Here is a 21,870-nt window from a genome sequence, read left to right on the forward strand (position 1 = left end):
CAGGAACAAGGCAATACTCAGGAAGCAGTAGTATATAGAACTGGACACCTGGAAAACACGGGAGAGTTGAGGCGGTCTGATAACCAGTAGCTGAGATGAAAGCAGCGGAGCGCTGACCCGATGAAGACAGGCGAGTTGAAATGAGCAGGAACACTGTAGAAGCACGGAGACAGCGGATAGGAATCAGCTGGCGGCAGACACGATGAACACTGGAGAGTTGAGGTGAGCAGGACTCTGTAGAAACACGGAGGCAGCGGATAGGAATCAGCTGGTGCAGTCACGATGAACACAGGAGAGTTGAAGTGAGCAGGATACTGTAGAAGCACGGAGGCAGCGGATAGGAATCAGCTGGTGCAGTCACGATGAACACAGGAGAGTTGAAGTGAGCAGGATACTGTAGAAGCACGGAGGCAGCGGATAGGAATCAGCTGGTGCAGTCACGATGAACACAGGAGAGTTGAAGTGGTCTGGAAACCACAAACGAACAACAGGAATCAGCAGGAGCTGAATACACGAGGAAACACAAGAACACCTTCAGAGGCTCATGGGGAATGAGACTCCAAGATCAGGCAACGAGGTATTGACCACAGGTGCTTTAAATAGGGAGTGTTGCCTGATCAGCCAATTAACTAAAAGCAACAGGTACTGAAGGTTTGAAAGGGCTGCACATGCGCAGACCCTCAGGATGGTGGACGGCCACGGTTCCTAAACACACGAGAAGCGGCACTCACAGTCCGGTGAGTGACAATGGATCAGAGAAGGAGATGAGTGGAAGACGGCATTCAATACGCTTTCTGGCCACTACGAATATCTGGTCATGCCGTTTGGCCTCAGTAATGCACCTGCTGTGTTTCAAGATCTGATTTAATGAAGTGCTACGGGAGTTCCTTGATTGTTTCGTGGTTGTCTATTTAGACGATATTCTCATATATTCCAAGTCATTAACTGTACATCGGGGTCACGTTAAACAGGTCCTACAGAAATTGCGAGAACACCACCTTTACGCCAAATTAGAAAAGTGCGAGTTTGAGGTGCAGAAGGTATCCTTCCTAGGTTATGTAATTTCTTCGGAAGGGTTCTCCATGGATCCAACCAAGGTCCAAGCTATCCTGGATTGGGTGCGACCAAATAATCTCAAAGCGGTGCAGAGGTTCCTGGGCTTCGCCAATTATTATGGAAGATTCATTCGTGGCTATGCTGATATTGTGGCTCCTATTGTCACCCTGATCCGCAAAGGAATGGATTCCACTAATTGGTCGCCTCAAGCAATAGCTGCATTTGAAAGCTTGAAAAAGGCCTTTGTATCCGCTCAGGTCCTTAGACACCCAGATCCTTAAAAAACATTTGTTCTTGAGGTCGACGCCTCTGATGTCGGTGCTGGTGCTATTTTGTCTCAGAAGGACTCTCATACTCACCGTCTGCACCCATGTGCTTACTTTTCTCGCAAGTTCTCTTCGGCAGAAGCCAACTGTGATGTGGGTAACCGAGAACTATTGGCAATTAAGTGGGCCTTTGAGGAGTGGCGTCATTGGCTGGAGGGTGCTACTCATCAGATTTCCGTTATTACGGATCATAAAAACCTACAATATATTCAGTCGGCCAAACGTCTGAACCCCAGACAGGCCCGTTGGTCGCTGTTCTTCACTCGATTTGATTTTGTGATCACCTACTGACCAGGTTCTAAGAATGTCCGAGCAGATGCTTTGTCCAGAAGCTTCTTGGCAAATCATGTTCCAATTACAAGCCCAGAACCTATCATTTCCTCTTCCATAATCCACGCTGGCTTAATCCAAGACCTGAGCGTTACACTCCAAAGGTTTCAAAGGATAGCTCCTGATAATACACCGGAGGGACGTTTATTTGTGCCGGTTCATTTAAGGAAGGCAGTTCTTGCAGAAGCTCACAATAGTAAGACTGCCGGACATCCCGGAATCCGGAAAACGTTGGAAGTCTTATCCCGTACTGTATGGTGGCCATCGTTACCTATTGATGTCAGGAGTTATGTTCTCTCTTGCGAGGGTTGTGCCAGGAATAAAGTTCCCAGGAATCGTCCGGTAGGTCAGTTGATTCCATTGTCTGTTCCTGCAAAACCCTGGACTCATTTGTCCATGGACTTTATAGTCGATCTGCCACTCTCTGCAGGACACAACACCATATGGGTTGTAGTAGATCGATTTAGCAAGATGTCTCACTTCATACCCTTAACAAGGCTCCCTAGTGCTCGAAATCTGGCTCTCCTGTGCATCCAGCACATATTCCGCCTCCATGGTCTTCCGGTTGACATTGTTTCGGACCGTGGGTCCCAGTTCATAGCGCAATTCTGGAAATCCTTCTGTTCCCTTCTTGGCATCAAGGTCAGTCTTTCATCCGCATACCACCCTCAGTCTAATGGGCAAACTGAAAGGGTTAACCAGTCCTTAGAGCAGTTCCTGCGTTGTTACACTTCGGAGTTTCACGACAACTGGTCCTCCTTGTTACCCTGGGCGGAGTTTGCCTATAATAATTCGTGTCATGCATCCACTCAAATTTCTCCATTTTACTGCAATTTTGGTTATCATCCCAGATCCAATTCCCTGCGCTCTCTCAAGTCCGCTGGTATTCCAGAAAATCGTTCCACAGCCAGGGATCTCAAGGTCATCTGGAGGAAGGTACAGTCATCATTGAAACGAGCCTCATTCTTTGCAAAAAAAAATTTGGACCGTCACTGTACCACCTGCTCCCTCAAAGTGGGCCAGAAAGTGTGGCTGTCTACACGCAATATTAGGCTCCGACAGCCTTGCAGGAAACTGGGGCCTAAATTCATCGGTCCTTTCCCCATTATCAAGCAGATCAATGCTAAAGCTTTCAGATTGAAAATTCCTGCTTCGTTGAGGATCCCCAACACGTTCCATTGCTCCCTCCTTAAGCCTGTGTTAAACTCTAATCTATCTCAATCGTTAAGTTCGCCTGTGCAGAATAGGAACAAACCACAGAGTTATACCATCCAGAAGATTCTCGACTCTAAAAGAGTGCAGGGGCAGGTGCACTTCCTAGTACAGTGGAAAAATCGTGGACTAGAAGAGCGGTCCTGGGTCCCGCGAAGATGATTGTATGCTCCAAGACAGTTGAAGGAATTTTTTCGGAGATTTCCTAAGAAACCTGGGTGTCGGGGTTTCTTAACCCCTCCTCAAGGGGGGGTACTGTCACGAGCCGCGGCGGTACTCACAGCCGCCGCGACTCGCTTCCCGTGCGCCCTGGCGTTCCAGTCGTCACCATGATGACCGGGATGTCACTTCCTCCCAACTCCCGACCGTTGCCGAGGCAATGGTCGGACGCCCCGCAGTGTAGCGCCGCGTCCCGGCAACAGGGGACAGCCGGGCGCGTGAGCAGAAATACTTAATAGCCTGGTGGCTATCTGGCCTTAATTTATTAATTAGCCAGCCCCTGGGTCTGCTTGCAGAGCTAGGCTCTGATTGGTCCACCTGTATATTTAAGGCAGTGAGTTCTGCAAACTCACTGCCGGTTATAGTTCTGTATCCAGTCTGCTAAGCCTGCTCTCTGTCTTGTTCCTGTCTATTAGACTTGCTGTTGTTTTCCCGTATATGACCCTTGGCTTGGATTTGGACTTTGCTTGTGAACCTCGTGACCCTGACTTCTGGCTTGAATACCGACCTCCCTGCCTGCTCGTGACCCCTGACCTCAGCTTGTTTATTGGTACCATTGTCTGCTGCCGGCCCCTGACCTCTGCTTGGATTCCACTCCGCTTGGCTGGGTTCTCCCCAGCCGGTACACACTTCACGACCCTCTGTCAGTCCACAGCCCAGTCTGTCCCCACCATCAGGGGCTCCAGTGAACACCTGACTGGCAGAGTAGACTCCGGGTTGTGTTGTGCCGGCTGGAGGGGTTCCTAACACAGCTAGAGTCTCCCCCTCCTTCCACCCTTTGTGCATCTCGAGGCATATTTCGAAAATCTCGCTGAGGAGACATGCCTAGTTTGTGCAGAACTTAGGAGGACAGATACTACATGTGGTGTATAGACAATTGAATCATGTCCCTGTACTATGTCCTTTCTCTTACTTACCAGAAGAGCAGTTGCTACTACACTTGTTAAACATGTAAGGAGATATCTTGCCACCGTGTCCAATTGTGCACGGTAGTATGCTACCGATCGGCTAGCCTCACCATGTTTTTGCGTCAAGACTCCTGCAGCACAAACAGCAGCTTCAGTAACTCAAAACATTTTTTGGGTAATCAGGTATTCCCAGGGCAGGTGCTTTAGTTAAACTCTCTTTAAGGTTACAAAATGCTCACTCTAACTCCTCAAAAAAACAATAATAGAGAAAATGGTTTGCAGATAAAGAAAACTTGTATCAGAATGACAGCTGGATTGGGCACAACGGGGAATTGGCTCTCAGCTACTTTATTAATCCCCCTTAAATCTTGAACTAATCTGCAGCTCCTCCCCCATTCTTTTTAACCATAACGGAAGCACTTTATCCATCAACCTAGTATCCTGTTCATCTTTAGTCTATAAGTGTCCTGGTATATGTGACAATATTTTTTCTACCTGTGATGGACTTGTCTCTATAACAGAGGAGTGCAACATTAACCCCTGTGGGGTATCACGCATACCCTGCACCCAGAGCCGTCTTTCCCACTGGGCAGTTGCCCAGGGGCCCCACAAGCATAGGGGCCCCATAGAAAAAAATCTATTTATCGAGGTACCAATAAATATAAACTTAATTTTATTGATAATTTATATTTTTATTCCTGTGAGTGGTTGTGTAGGTAGGGGCCCAAGTGCACTGCTCTGCCCGGGGGCCCATAATGTTGTTAAGATGGCCCTGCCTGTACCTCCCATGTGTGCTTTCCTGGAATATCTAAAAAAAACACCATCAAAGTACAGTATACTACACACACCATTTAAAATAATAAATTTCGGCCAAGTAAGTTAATAGGGGCCACTGCAGATAGAAGAAAAGAATGTTTAGTGTGCAATTTGCCCAATAGTAACTTCTGCCGAAGCAGTCAGGGGATTATAATGCACCTCTCATGTTATTTCCACAGCTAGTACGTTTTCCCTAGTGACAAATTTAGAGGAGAAATTAATACAGATCTGGCCACCCCTGTGTCTAATAAAAATATTTTTTTTAGTACCAGATATATTAATTTTTACTTTTTGTTCTTATCATTAGTCAATTTAATCATCTACAGATTACAGGTGAGGCCCAGATTTCATAGATTAGCCTGACATTTGCTGCTATTGAATGAGTACATATCTGGATGCCAATCTCTCTCTAGCCTATTGTTACTACAAGGGCACTGCATAACCACATATCCTTAGCTGTCTTATCATTAGGAACAACAATTGTTCTTACTGGGTGTAATTCTATAATATCACTGCACCCATGTTCAATAGGTGGAACTATTGCATCTGCACAAAGCATATTTCTGGGTTTACTAGAATATAGGAGAGTTTTATTGGTGTCTGCAGCAGTAAATGAGGGTGGGACAGTATCCCTCCTTCCTAATCTTTAAAAATATATGAGCTTTTGCAGGGATTAAAACCAGCTCATCATACGTTTACTTTTCTTTTTCAAAACATTATATAATTTACAGGGTACACAGTTTTCCCTGGCTGTACTTTAGTTACTATCCATATAAGATGGGTGTGACGCTGTTACATACTCAGGTTTTAAACAATTCTTTATCCGCCTGCCATAATATTCCGCACAAAACTTTGCCTTCATGCTGTCACAACTTTAAACACGCCATATGTGTAAAAACTTAATTTTCTTGAACTTTGCATACAAATCTGATCTTTAACTGTATTCAATATATCAAAATCAAAGCTGACAACACTAGGAAAAATATGCACACACATTCAGTAGTTACTATTCTTTCTTTTTCCACAATACACAGTTGCTCTCTGACCATGCTCATAATGCATATTGCATACCCTTCAGGTCCTACCGTATACTTATGCTGTAATGTTGCCCCATATCTTGCCTGCCTGGCTACCATGGTCTGTTGTCCTTCTGACTCTAGAGTATTTAAAAAAAAAATGCAGAATCATTAACCAATACAGGTTGCACGCGATTTGCGCGTCCACAGAACTTAATGATTGTAAACCAATGTTTCCTCATTCTTCCCACTGGAAACACTTTCTCCCAGTGAGGAGCCTCTTGCCGACCGGAAAACTTTTTTTCCGTCGAGGTACTCTCTTCTCGCTTTGAAAATATTTTTCTTTCTATCCAAGGTAACCTATCTTCCCGGCTGGAAACTTGTTCCTGCAAAGTATCTCTTCCCATTCAGAAAATATTTTTCTTTGCAGGGTTTTTTAAAATCTATTTTTTTACACAGTAAAGAGCCGACGGGTCACCCGGCTGTAATGCTGGCCGATCTGCCGGCTCAGCAGGTATGTACGTACCTGCAGTGCCTGTGTACAACAGCAACCCTGTGCCCGAATTAATGAGGTCACAGATCTTGAGATCCGTAACTTGATGAATTCGGTCGCACACAAAGCCTCAATACGGGGTCAAATTCTGAGTGCGGTTGGTGCTCAAAATGCGCACAAAAATCAACTTCAAACTTTCAAAGCTACAACACCGAGGACAAATATAATCTAGGTTTGAGCTGTATATTGTGGCACATATTGTGAAGGTACGAATAATTAGTTTGATACCATCATTTCAGCGCTCTGCCCTCTTTAAAAAGTCAGCGAAGAAATGAGCTGTGCATACTCATAAAGTCTTTGCACATTGGCCCAGTCAAATCTAGGCCTAATTGGTGGGCTCTGTTTAGTTTACCCTCTCTACCAGATTGGCCACCCTGCTCAAACATCCACTAGGATTGGCACAGTATTTCAAATGCTTATTTGCCAGGTATCTCTTCCCGTTTATAAATTCTGTCTGCCTGAGTGATAGCGCCTCCCTGAAATGATGGCTAGCAGACAATTGACTATTCGGATCCTATGGTAAATGGTGTAATTTTCCTCCAATCCCTCTTTGGACCATAGAATCCAGTTTGTCTACAACTAGTAAACGGCCGTCAAAAGGGACCGTGACCAACCTGTTCTCTGAATGCACTTCGGATGCCCAAGGCCACAGCCAGAGTTACGTACTTCATGAAGAGAGTGTAACCATGTAGTCTTTTTTGAGAGATTAGCTACTGCTGCATTTACATTCATAATAAAATCCAATTTTTCCACTTCACTATCTGTAAAAGGATAAATTTTTTCAATCCTTTTGGGGTTGTACTGATGTCTGTCTGGCTGCTCCCATTCTTCTTTTTTTTTTTATAGGAAACACTATGCGTTTACGGTGGCTGTCCTCAAAGAAAGCTTCCTGTAATGTTGCCGTGGTTGGAAAATCCCATAGCTTTATTAATTTATTCAGTAGTACCTCTACCATATCTAAATTAAGTGATCTGGGTTCTTCTTTGATATCACCTTCTTCACTATCCGAGGACCAACCATGTTCTTAAACAAATTCCCCTGATGCATATCTAGAATGCCCTTGTATTTCATCCATATCTAACCCCACCTGTGACCTGAATCTTTAAACATGATTGGTGTCTGTGGTTCCATAAGAACCACCATGCTCTGACCATCACTGACAGCCACATCATGCTGGAGCTTGTAGTTCAACAAGCATCAGCTGCCTCAGGCAGCCAAAAGCTGCCAGGTCACGCTGTGACTTGTAGCTCCACACCAGCAGTTAATCTTTATTGACTTGAAGCTTTTACTCTGACAAGTACCGCCAAAGGAGTTCCAGGAAGAGCCCCAGTTACATTCTGCATGGGGCTAGTTTGCCCTGGGGAGAGAGGGTCATCACTTTTATAGCTGCCTCAATTCCCCTAGGGAATCCCACCCAGTCAATACTGATACCTACACTCTCAGGAGCACACTCGTTTGAAAGAGGGGAGTTTGCTCGTTTAAATGATGTAGCCCTTGGAAAGGTATTTTCTGGTAACAATGTAGATCACCAGACAATAACACCCAACACTACAGAAATCATTAAGAAGTCCAGGAATCTCCCCCATCCTAGCTTCAATAGACACACGGGTTCTCTCATTTGAAAGAGGGGAGACCCTCTCTGAAATTATGTGACCCCTTAGTAGTTATTATTTGGTGATCACATGAAATAACACCATCACTACAGAAAATACTAAGAAGCCTAGGAATTGGGTAAGGGTGCCCAGATCTCCCCCACTGTGTCATTTAGAGACTTAACTTAAACCAAAACACACCCTGAAGAAATCACGTGCCAGTAACGAAAAGCATTGGAACAGGACACATCCACACATCTTTTGATCCACTTTAAGAAAATTTTCAGTAACCACCTGAGCACTGATATTTTAACTATGCCGCTACGGCTCTTAACCTAACAATACAGTAGTGGAAGTTGCTCAATCAATTTATAGGTTAACCTAGGTTATGCAGAATTCAATTTAGTTGCATAAATTATTATTAACAATTATGTGTGTGTATATATATATATATATAGATATATATATATATATATAAATATATATATATATATATATATATATATATATAATAGTCTTCATTTGTGTCTTCTACTATCACTAACTACATTATATAAAATATTATTCAGTTTGATTGTAGCACTTGATATTTTGTGATATACAATTCATATTGGGTGATTGGATACCTCCATAATCAAGCTGCTCTCACTCTACAACTTTATTCTGTGTTATTTTCTACCTGTGTGCAGATTATTCCTTTTTACAAATTTTATTAACAAATGTAAGTAACTTTTCCACTGGTTGCATTTAGTATAAGTGATGAGTCTCTCAATGTTTTGGGAACCTACCGAAGCATACGTGGGAGAAAATTGTAGGATGAGCAAGGGGGCAGTTGAATGCCAGTTATAGAGTAAATAAAATGATGTACCTCTCGCTTAAAATTTAAAATCTTGGGACAGTTCCACCATCTGTGGGAGAGGTTGAGTTTCTCTTCACCATTGGCACCGCCTATATAGTATCTTGTGAGTGCTTTCTATGATGCAAAGACAGATGAAGGTTTTGGAAGTTCTTTTTCTGGTCTGGACCCACTAGTGAGGATAAAAGATCTCCTATATGTCCTCCTCCAAGTTTATTTCTTTGGGTCCTTCAAGCTTGGCCAACCAATAAAGCAATAAAGTGCATAGATATGACCCTTTGAGTCTGACCTGCAAAGGCAGAAGGTTTCTAAAGGGGAGAACTGAAATGGGGTGCATGAGAACAATATAAATGTTTAAATTGAAGGTACTGGAAGTATATGCTAGATGACAGCTGGAAATGCTCTTATAGTTCTTGGAATTCTAGGAAGGGGGGCTAGGTCTAGAAGAAATTGTATGTTGTGTTTGGTCCAATCCCTAAAGTCAATGCCCAGCGGGAAAGCCAGGTTGCTCTGCAAAGGAGTCATCCTCATGGGAGTACTTAACAACTAACAAACTCTCACACAATGATACCAGAGGATGAGAGAGAACCTTAGAGAGAACCAGGGAAAGATCCAGATTAGCAAATATGGGGAAAGGAGGTCAAACAGATCTTTCTCAATGTCAGCCCACAATCTGATTTGTACATGCATATGGCAGAGGACAGACTGAGTGAAACGTGCTGCTATGTAATACGTCTGTAAGTTATGAAAGTCCAATCCACCATTCTCAGGGCGTTTATGTAGAAAGCGCAATCGCACCCTGGGTCTCTGACCTGGATAAACATTGCTGGAGGTTCTTGAGAAAAAAACAATATAGTCTCTGGAATAAATAGAGGAGCTTTGGGAGGACATTCATCTTGGCTGTAGCATTTTGTGGATTTTCATTATTTGTATTACTAAATGTCCTTCTTGAACATGTATACATGGAATCCTATAACTGTTTTTATCCGCAAAACAAATAAACTGTACCATTGATGTTGCTATCTGTTCAACATACTTTCAGAGTTCTGTGTGTGCTTCTTTATTAATTCAACCTATTTGATGGTCTAAACTAGAATAGACTAGAACAGCTCTATGTCATACTTACCTACTTTCTTCAGTTCCCTTCCGGGAGCCAGCCAGTGGAGGGGGGCGTGAGGGGGCGGGGCGGCCAAAATTGCGTTATTTTGGCCCCGCCCCCTGTGACGGTATGACACAAATTGCGTCATTTGACAGCGGGGGCGGGGCTAAACGCGGCGTTTGGGATCTAATTCTGCACTTCCTAGTGAAGTGGGCAGAATTCGGGAGATTGCCACACTCGCCCGAGAGTCTCTCACAAAATGCGGGAGTCTCCTGGACATTCCGGGAGAGTTGGCAAGTATGCTCTATGTTAGCATACTATGGGTGCTGAGAAGAACTGTATGCGGCCTAAAAGGCTTTTTATCAACATGACCTAAAAATTACTTTAGTGTAGAGTTCAATGTTAAAATAAAAAAAAACAACAAAATATTTTTTCTTGTGCACTGTTCGACTCTGGTCTCACCTCACAGGCTGACATAGTATTGAAGCCCTTTGGCGTGCTACCATTATATTCATTTTGGATCTGGAACGGTGAATACAAGTGGTTTTTATTTTAACCTATTGAATTCTACCTAAAACAAAATTTTTGTTTTGGGTTGGGGTTATTCTTTAATTCTGACAACATTGTTGAGAACAATTAAGAACAATAACTGAAAACCATGAGAAATTGTATTATTTTATTATCTGCTAATAATGAACCCTTAATATGTTGTGTTTATACTGCATGCATTTCTCGCTATTTTATTCTCTCGAATTATAAAATTAATAATTATTGAATTTCAGAATTTAAAATTCAAAATACGACACTGTAACCAAGTTCAGTAAACATAAAATGACGGGGATTATAGTACAAGAAGGTATACCTAAACCATACCACACGTGCATGATGAGATACTCAGCACAAACCTTACACTGGAATTTATTTTACAATATTGCCAACTGTACGCTTGTAATATCACAAGTGAAAAAGATTAACTCCTTTGCCCTGGTGAATGATCTTCTTTTTATTTAACTAAAATCCCAGTGTCAGGGAATTTCCAGGTATGAAAAATGTATTGGCTGCCCTCGTCAAACATGGCTGCCGGTGTTACGGCGCCGCTTGCAGTCGCGTTTTGCCAGTACTTCCTGCGAACTGTCGTTGCCCGCCATGCAGCGGGGCAGCGTCTGGCCCGTACCAACATGGCTACTCCCATGCACCGGCTGATCGCTCGGAGGCAGGCGTAAGTATAGCGCGGAACACAGAGGGGCAGTGGTGGGTGGGAGGAGTGTGTTGAACGAGTTATCGATTAAGTGGCGTAATTTTGGACTGGCTAAGCGCTAGTCGTTCATGCAGTAACATGGAGCTGTAATGGATGGGGAGGGGGGAGATGGTGTATCGCTGTAATGGGCTATGACATTATCCAAGTTACTGTGCTTGTTATGTGGATGTACCCACAGCCGCCTATGTCCCTACCAGGGGAGAAAACCATGAGTTCAATACTTTTGCAGCATTGGAATTGTTTATGGATATCTGTACTGCACTCCTTTATATTTACCAGAGCAGAGTTTTTTGTACATATGTAGGTAGATCGTAAAAATGAGTAACCATACATAGTTAAAGTAACACATTAATTTTACAGTTTCACATGTCATATCATTGTGGTAGGTACAAACTGCTTTAAGCATTAAGTGCAGTGTATTTAGGTCTGAACAAAATAAGGCATTCAGTGGGTCATCTTAAAGTGAGATAAAGTGTGAACCTGTGCATTTTTAAGTATTCAGATTATGTTGTACAGAAATAAATGTAATGTTGTTCAACACCTACCGTGCAGAGTTTATATAGGAGCATATTCAATTAGCTGTGGATTGCCTTCAGAATGGTTGTGAAGGTACTCTGCAGCGATGTAACATCGCTAATTTTTCTTTGACACCCAAAGAGGTGCAAGGAGAAATCCATGATGGTGAGGTACCTGAAAATTTGCACCGATGTTCAGAGGAATATCACGGCTAATTAAATATGCCCCATGTTCTCCCTGTGCTTGCGTAGATTCCTCTGGGTGCTCCAGGTTTTTCCCCACAGTCCAAAAACATACTGGTAGGATAATTGGCATTTGACAAAATGAACCCTAGTGTGTGTGTATTTAGACTTTAGCTCCAATGTGATGTGAAGCATTACATATTCACAGTAAAGCAGTGTGTAATATGATTGGTGCAATATAAATAAATGATAATGTCCGTTTGTTACTGCAGACTGTGGTAGGTTTATTATAATCATTGTAATTAGAGAATATAAACCCCCTACTTTTATGATATTACTTGGTGAAAGTTTTTTATGTAATCGCCAATATAGTGTTTATGTAGTATCAGACCTCAATCATGAAATTGGAGAAACTTTCCCATAATTGTCAACATTTTAAAATAAATTTAAGAGACACCTAACTGCTGTGTGTTTGTGCATCACAGTGTGTCACACACAATACAGTTGTAGTGGACTATAATCTTCACGTCCTGTGTACTGAATTATATCAGACTGTGCATTTTTCACCTACTGAATAAATATTAGATTATGAAGTCCTGATAAGGATAAAGAGCAAGAATTGCATATAACAACTGAAAGGAAGAATTTGTTTTATGTAGTTGGTTAATATTGATAAATTTTCTAATTTTTACGAACTGTCCCAGAAAATAGGGATAGATGATAAAATATGGTTATGTAAAAGTAATATTTTCATACCAAGCATGCAAAAAAAACCTCATATTTATGAATGCAAAGCTGAAAAAAATATATTGTAAAACAAACATTGTATATAATGCTATATACAAAGGTCATAGAAATGTAGTACTCCGCTGATGTCTTAAGGCTGCATTAATACTTAATATGGCTTTGAGGGGTGAGTATGTGAGCAGTTCATACGTTAAATTAGTTAGAATTTTTATCTTCTGTTTGTGTGTACCCAGTTTTGAAGTGAATTAATCATAATAATCACAGCAGCACATATTACTTCAGGAGATGATGCTAATCTTGTGCGAGTCAGTGATTGCCAAACTAGTATGTTGTGTATGTCTTATTATGTTAGTGAGAGCTGTGGCATTGATTATAAGTAAATTGTAAATAGCTCGACTGGAATATATAGACTTAAATGGGCATTCCTAATTCATCCATACATAATCATTTATTCTTGATATCTTCTCATATTCTTGTTTGGAGTGGGTGGTGATGTTCCCCCAGAGAGAGACAATATTTCATGTCGGCAATACGAATTAGAAAAAAAAAGAGGAAAGGGGGCACGGCACCCTCAATGGGTCCACACAATTCAATTACAATTATTAATTCTTTATTTAAACTTCTATAAAATTATCAAATCTAAATTTCTCTATTAGTGACATTTTAAAATGATAGATTGAGTGTCTTTGTTATTGTAACTACTTTTGTGGCTTGTTACAACTTATTTTAGGAATGAGAATTGTATCAGGTTCAATCGTATGACAGTATGATGCTACATTCAATTTCTTTTGTAGTGTGTTTATCATCAGACAAGTGAATTGGTCAGTTTTGAAGATTTTTTTTTTCTTAATTATGATGCTTGCTGCATATAGAAATAGTCCTACTATTTCAATATCAATATCCAGCATCTGCGCTTGGCATGTCTATGTACACCTTATTATGTGCTCTGTTAATGTTCTTAGAATAAACCTGCTTTTGGTTATTATCATACACTGACCATTTATTTAGTAGTGGCTGTTCATACAGAGTTTACTCTAATATAGTGTCTGTCACTCAAAGGGGGAAATTCAATTGACCCGAAGTAGTGCAGTTAAACCTATTATGGTAAATTTAACCCAGCTTTGAGCTGCGTGCAAAAAGCAAGTGTTGAATCTACCATAATGACGGTATTTAAGCGCACTAGTACCGTAATAACGGTAATAGTGCGCAATACACATTACTTTTTACAGTAATGCGGCCAAATGAGTTCCCCGCAGAGACTCAATTCTGTGTAGTCTCCAAGCGGCGTTCTATATAAATATGATCAAAGTATTGTTTTGCGTCATTCCGTTAATGCAATTCACACTGCCCTTCATATCATTTCAGTTAGTGTGTTCACAGTATTGGCATTGGAATCAGTTCAGTTTGCGGCTTTATTCTGCCTCCCAGCAAATCTCGGAGTGATTTCTTTAATGCAATATGATTCTATTACCATTAACACTCCAGAAAAGTGATACTGTGCGACCTTTCAGTGATACTGCATTCAATATAGTCACAGCATTTGAATTAGGATTATCATATCACTGCGACATTCAGTTGCTCGCAAAGTTTGATTATCATCCCATTCTACCGTTCTCCTAAGTAGCATTATGTTTCGCTATTGCTTTATCTGGATGTCAACCAGTCCATGACACCAATTGTTTTCTTAAGTCCCCCCAATCAAGTCTGTTAACGATTTTCATTATTGACCGTTCAATCTACCTACCATATTATCTCATGGTCATAAAAGTATAAATACTGAGAGTACAATTTTATACAAATGATCTTTTTGGTCTATCTAATGTATTCATTTCAGAGTAAAAATGTACTTTTTAACAAGGCATAATATAGGCACATTCTTATGTAATGCTTTGAAAACACTTGTGAACTTTTATTGGGGAATAACGTCCACATTAAATGAAAACAAATAAATAGTCTCTATCACCTCACCTTTTTCTTTACTTGGTTCTCCTTGTACCTTCTGCTGTCTTCTGCCTCCAAGATTTCTTCACCACCTTCTCAGCCAATCATTTATCTGTGAGAGCTGGCATGATTGTTTTTGGATACACAGTTTTGATTTCTATATGCCCATTGAAATGTTAATAAAAGTAAGCTTTATTTAAATAAGCTTTAATCTTGTGTAAGAAATGAGTGCATATAAAGAAAATAATGCAACTTTTAAGGTTGGCTTGTTTGATTTATTTTTAAGTAATTGAAAGTCTAATGCACAAGCCAATACACCTCTGTCTATTTCGATTTCCAGTGAAGCAAATAAGCAGAATGTACGTTGTCAGAAGTGTCTAGAGATTGGTCACTGGAGCTACGAATGTACCGGGAAAAGAAAATATCTGTACCGACCCTCCAGAACAGCTGAATTAAAGAGAGAATTAAAAGATAAAGAAGCAAGGTTACTTTTAGGGCAAAGGTAAATATACACCTGAGTAATGTATAGCTTATTGTATAGCTCCAAGATAAGATGCTCTCTATCCATTTTCTAGGTCATTGTGGAAGTATTGTCAAATGCTATATATATACAAATACATACTCTACAAATTATTATAAAAACAATCTACTGGGAGGCATGCCTAAAATGGCAGTTATTTTGAAAAACAAATAGCAGGACTTTGTATGCTTATTAAAGTGTAAATATTGCATATACACAGTAAGACACTAGTGGAAATGTGCTCTGCAAATGCAGTTTTATGAAATCGCATAAATTGTTCAAAGACTTTTCCTGCAAATTTTGCCGCTTCTGATGAGATGAGCTCAGCAGATCAGGGGTATTTCTTCTGGTTATAGTGCCAGAATGCAGGAGGCCACATTAAACACTAAAGGCAAAGTAATCACTATAGGAAAAATCAGTGTTGTTAGAATCGCCAGCATTGATTTATAATATGATATCTAAAATATTTATTGGGAATTAGAGACATCAATGAGGCTTGAGACCCTTTGTTCTTAATTTAAATTGACTGTCTTTATTCTCATAAACACTGGTTCAAACCACAAAATGGCTGCCTTCACCCTGTGTAAATCAAATAAACTGTCTAAAAATTCACTTTGTGCGGTAGAGGCAAAAATGTAGTTAGAATACACACCTTCAGTTGATTTATAGTAATCCCATCTTTAAAGAAGAATATAATATTTTAAACAAGTCTGAGTGTATAATGGGTGTGTATAAATGGGGGATTTGTAGAGAACAGGCATCAACAGCACATTGCGTGTTTGAAACTCTGTAGCAGTAATTGTAAAGAGCAGAACAGAGCTGGATCATTGAATAGCCTATCCTTCATCCATCTAAACCTGCCTTCCTTCTTCACTCACCATGCCTTTCCTCCCCCTCACTCTTTCTCCATTCCTGCCTACTCCTGGTCCTCTCTCCCCTCGGAATTCTTGTCCCCCTCACCCTTTCTTCCCTCTCTGTGTCACCTGTCAGTCTCCCACGTGCCTTTAGATTGTAAGCTTCCTTGAGCAGGGCCCTCTATCCTCCTGTTTTCCTTTGACCCCGGCTTTTTTTTGTTCTCCTCTTGGCCACTCGACTCCTGCCGCTGTCTCTCCACTTCTCCCTTGTCTCTGTATCTCTATCTTTGTCCTGACCCTGTTAGTGACACCCACACTAGTGGGCATAGGTTCAGCCTCCTATTGCCCTCCATCCCTACTCTCTGTGTAGTGGTAGTCACTTTTACCTCTTTGCCTGTGCACCTTCTCTCTGCGGAGTTTGAAATTTTGTGCTTCTGCACCTTATTTGTGCTTTATGCGCTTATTGCACCTTGTCTTTGTTCTGTCTGTAATGTTGCTCCTGTATATGGTGCTGTGGACCCTTTGTGTTGCCTCATAAATAAATGTTAAACTTTACTGAATACTACATTTTAACCTTTGGATGGTGTTCTTTATATTTGTTCTTCCTTAATCTTATCCTCTGGGATTTACAGCGTATCCTCTTGAAAATCATTATCATTTTGTACAATCCACAACTATCTAAAACTAACTGTTTTTGTTTTTTTGTAAATAACTTTTTTGGCCTTCAATGATACTTAAAAACGTCTTAGTACAAATCTCTGTCAGGGCCGATACTGCATTCCTATGAATCCATTATGAAACTACTCTGGAGGTCCAAATAGGGAGCCTTTTTAGTACTTGTAGATATTAGCCAATATAGGAGAGAGCCAATCCCTCACTGTTCTTATTCTTCACGGCAAGAGATAACTTGTAATAGTGACCTAATGCCGGCTGCCATGTCAGCTAACCTTACTATCATTATTACAGTAGTTCCAGGTCCTGTCTGTATTCATTTGGTCCCCCTGGGAGACAAAAAAAAAGATTATAAATAAATATTTGGAAAATAAAGACTTAAAACGCATGAATATCTGACCGAATACATATTGTCCCAATATCCCAATTTTTGTCTGTCTGCTGTCAGCCCAGTTTCCACTTGACTACACCCTATAAACACTATGTAGAGGCCTAAAGACTCTATCTGTTCATCATTAATGGTGTATATATGACCTATTGGTAGTATGTGCTTAATACTCCATGTAGAGGAGTGAAGGGCAACAGACGGCCCTGCGAGCCTTCATGCCAGTCTCCCAGCTCCATCCTGATTTGTTTGTTATAGCTTGTGTTACAACTTGTATAAAATGCCTGCTGATATGTTTTTACACATAGGTGTAATGTTGATTATTTTTATTGTTTTAGTTTATTACTGATATTAAGGGTTACATGCAGCCTATTTGGAAGGTTAGATGGTTTGAGTATATATCTCAGTCTTATGTCATGATTATGTAGCAAGGTCTTTTGTAGTGAATAGATAGTGAAGAAGATGCTGTAATTCATTGTATTGTGAGCTGTGGGATATGAATTTCAAAAACAAATTTGGATTTTCTTCACTTTTAACAATAGCAAGTTTGGCATTTTTTAAGTGAAACTGTGTATACAGCATAGCACTATCAGTTATAAAGATTTTTACTAGTATGTTGGTATCATCTGCTTGAACAGATAGGGCCTAAACTAGTTAATATTTGTGTGCTTCCTCCTCTTGGAGTTTTTCTTGTAGTTGTGAAACCTATGACATAAGAGTTCTCTATTCTGCCAGACATAAACGGTTCAAAATGAACTTTGTAACCAGACCAGTTTAACTAGCTCTTGTTAAAAAGGAAAAAATAATTTGTCATGTTTTTTATTTGTTTTTTTGCAGTAGCGCCAACAATTTGCCAGAAACAAAGATAAGGAAGAAGAGGTATGTTTCTTTGTATTTAAACATAAATGTAATTCTCCATTCTCAAGTCTGACTATAAAGTAAAAATCTATTTTATCTAGTATTTATTTCTACAGTTGGATTAGTTGCCAAATTATCTTGGGAAAACTGTATATTTGAAATCACAAAGTAACAACTTTTAATTTCAATGTCATTTATAGCAATACTACCAATGTCCAATAAGACTGGTGACTAAAAGAAATCCATTTTAAAGTAATATTCAGTAATGGCTATGTCTGACCAAATTACATATTTAGGGGCTCCTTTAGTGTTAGGAGCAAATACCGCTAAAGGGTATAAATTTGCACCTGGATAAATCATGTTGCGATACCAGGTGTGCAAATGCATTTTAGTTTGCATGCAGGGAAATATTGCCTGTTTTTGTGTATAGCACACACATTGTGGACTGCTTTGTTGTATCACTGATAAAACACACATTTTGATTTTCTGGGTGTGGTATGAATTAATGGCTGTGACAAAGCCGACAGAGTCAAGAACTGCAAATTAATCCCGAAACCAATAATAGCGACAGTATGACAATATGGATTTACCATATAGCAGGCACTCATTCTGTCCGGCAGCTCTAATCATGGACAGATGTAGATATTTCTGACAGTCGCATTTTACATCTATCCATCATTAGAGCTGCTGGACAGAATGAGTGCCTGCTATATGGTAAGTCCATATTGTCATACTGTCGCTATTATTGGTTTCGGGATTAATTTGCAGTTCTTGACTCTGTCGGCTTTGTCACAGCCATTAATTCATACCACACCCAGAAAATCAAAATGTGTGTTTTATCAGTGATACAATCGTTGGTTTCGGAGTTAATTTGTTGTTAACTGTGTCTGCTTTGTCAGAGCCGATAACACCACTACCACTGGATTTTCTATATGCTAGTAGGATTCTAATTGGGCAGCACTTTGGGTTCGTGGTTAGCACTTCTGCCTCACAGCACTGGGGTCATGAGTTCGATTCCCTATCATGGCCTTATCTGTGCAGAGTTTGTATGTTCTCTCTGTGTTTGCGTGGGTTTCCTCCAGGTGCTCCGGTTTCCTCCCACATTCCAAAAACATACTGGTAGGTTCATTGGCTACTATTAAATTCACTTTAGTCTCTCTCTGTGTGTATATATAATAGGGAATTTAGACTTTAAGCTCCAATGGGACAGGGACTGATGCAAGCGAGTTCTTTGTGTAGCGATGCGGAATTAGTGGCGCTCTATAAATAGCTGATAATGATGATTCATTCCTAACTTAGGTCCAAATGATACATGGGTGAGGGGTAATATCATCTTATTGGTGAGAACATCTCTCTTTAAGCAGAAAAGTTCATATATTTAAATTATATATATTTAAATTTTTAAATAAGCAGTTTTGTTTTTTCTCTTGTAAAGTGTCCCTTAAAAAGTGAGTGAATAAGGTAAGAAGATGGCTACTTTTGCCCCCTGTGCTTCCAACCACGTAATGGGCCCTAATGTGCCTATATGTGGCCAATATTAGAAACGTATTTTAATATATGCTTATTTTACCTCCAGCAAAGTGAATAACAATTTAGAAATAATGTTAGGAATTGGTGGTGATACATTCTAAAATATTGTATGGACTTCCATTTTAGACTGGTATGAGTTTTACTGATGCCAGAAAGTCTTATTACATGTTATTTGAATCAATGGATATGGCAGATGGTCTCAGATGAGCTAAATCTGGGCTGGTTTAATCTTTCTGTAGCTATTTGTGAGGATAAATGAGACAGTTCCTGGACTTCAGCAGAAACACACACCTTTAGCACAACACCATGGAACGACTATTTTCTGGCAAAGAGCAAGTCCATGGTGTTAAAAAAAAAAAAAAAAAAAATACCTTACCCAAAATTAAAACCATAGCAAAATATACTTGTATGCTTGTAATACATAGTTATAGGTGGAGGACTTCTTACTACGGTATATTGTGGCAGCACTCTGGAGCATAGGATATTGTATGCTATGCTGGGTATTATTTATAAATGCAGAGGGGCAAATGACATAAAGTAGAATATAACATACCAGGCCAATGGTACTACATAGTCTTATAGAAGTATATTGAACATCACAGAAGGAGTAGAAGAGAGATGTGCAGCACATCTTAGCAATATAGTACATATGTCAGTGTCACAGAGGGCACTGTATAACGGGTCACTGCAATCTTACTTGGCATAATAAAAACGTACAACACATAAAAGCAAGGTAGCAGTAGTGACGACTAGCTTAGAAAGATGGTTATAGACCTTAATAAAATCACACTTGACACAATCCAGGCTCATTCCTTTCCTCATTTCAAACTGTGGACCACTATTATGTGTCAAGTATTGAGGTAAGTAGGAAAACTTTCCTTTACATTGGAAATATGGGCACTGTATATAAAACATTTCACATATTAAAAAGCTACTGTAGATACTGAGGGTTTTCATGAAATAAAATGAGCATTGAAAGACATGCATGTGCTCTCCCAAAACAATGAGTGCACTCAAACACATTAAATGTAGATCCACAACTAAGAAGGTGCTTACTAACTTACTACCTACTAAGGTTTTGTTTCCTTTAATGTTCCAGGTCTAAAAGCGTCACAAGCTCCAGTAGTGACAGCACAAGCAGCAACAGCTCAGATAATGATCTTTCTTCAGACAGCGAGGACAGCTCCAGCTCATCCTCTTCCTCTGAGGACTCCTCTTCCAGCTCCTCCTCCTCATCGGATAACTCCTCTTCAGAGTCTGAATCTGAGTCTGACTCTGAGTCGGAAACTAGCAGCAGCAGTGGTACAACTAGCAGTAGCAGTAGTGAAGAAGACAGTAGCTCTGATGATGAGCCGCTTAGGAAGAAAAGAAAGAATTAGAGGTGTTGAAACATTGTTGTTTTTAAAGCTTTCTCAAGCCATCCATGTTGGGATAATTTCATTCTTTGTAGAGAAATCAAAGAGGAATCTATACTTTAACGAAACGCCTGTTTGGCACCGCACTTGGTGTCCTCCTTCATTTAAAAGTTTTTAGTCCGCATTGGTTTCAGTACTGAATGTTATGTTCTCACTAGAAATATAGCTTACAAGAGTTTCTAAGTAATGTAGTTTACTCTCTGGGTATAACGGTGGCAGATGAGGTTTTATTTTTTTTTTCTATTTTTCTTTAGGAAGACCAAATACGACATGTAACTTCCAAGTTGATATGAAAGTAATTTGGGCGTCATATTGTCTGCAGTCCATCTGCCATGAAGAATAATTTAATATGTACATATTTTGTCTGTGCAAAGAAACAAAAAAAAAATGTAGTTTAACAAGAGCTAACAGGGTGTAAAGGTTTGACCTCCTAGCTGAAGAGTCCTGAAACACAGCTTGGGGATTATTTTTATAGAGGAATATAATGAAGGATTTATCTAAATAAATGCTAAGACAGGGAGATGTCAGGCTGTATCCACAATGACTGTGTGGCCTACAGTGTTATATTTTTATGAAGAGAGTGAGAGAGAAATGGCCCATACTTTTAGCTGTTCTGATAAAGTAGTTTGTTTTTTAATGTGCAATTGACCAGATAACAAAACTGAATTTCAGTGTAATTTTCAAAGTGCCATGTCTGTAAATAGGCCTGTGACTATATCCTGTGGTATGGGCTAGTCCTGCACGATGGGGAATAATGTCACCTTGTATTAAGTTTGGGGTTAATAAACATTTGTCTATTTGCTATTATTATTAATGTTATTTATTTAAGCAATGTGTAGCTATATCCAGTATGAGAAGACTGTGCAAAATAATTTCAAATAATTTTACCAGGAAGTACCATTCAGGTCATCTACTATTTCATTGTCTAACTCCTTTTCCATAACGAGCATTAAAAGTAATAATAAGCACAAATCTCCTGACCACGTAGCTAAAGGGCAATAATTTTAAT

At 40.1% G+C, this 21,870-nt stretch overlaps 1 protein-coding gene across 1 annotated transcript; it reads left to right on the plus strand.

Annotated features, from left to right (window-relative positions):
• The first annotated feature begins 11,094 nt into the window (after nucleotides 1-11,094).
• On the plus strand, nucleotides 11,095-21,668 carry ZCCHC10 (zinc finger CCHC-type containing 10). Its single transcript, XM_075209707.1, has 4 exons — nucleotides 11,095-11,202; nucleotides 14,968-15,129; nucleotides 17,896-17,937; nucleotides 20,546-21,668. Exons 1-4 carry the CDS (start codon nucleotides 11,162-11,164, stop codon nucleotides 20,823-20,825), a joined length of 525 nt encoding a protein of 174 aa, XP_075065808.1. The 5' UTR covers nucleotides 11,095-11,161; the 3' UTR covers nucleotides 20,826-21,668.
• The last annotated feature ends 202 nt before the right edge of the window (nucleotides 21,669-21,870 follow it).

Source organism: Mixophyes fleayi, chromosome 4 (assembly GCF_038048845.1).
Source record: "Mixophyes fleayi isolate aMixFle1 chromosome 4, aMixFle1.hap1, whole genome shotgun sequence".
Taxonomy (NCBI): domain Eukaryota; kingdom Metazoa; phylum Chordata; class Amphibia; order Anura; family Limnodynastidae; genus Mixophyes; species Mixophyes fleayi.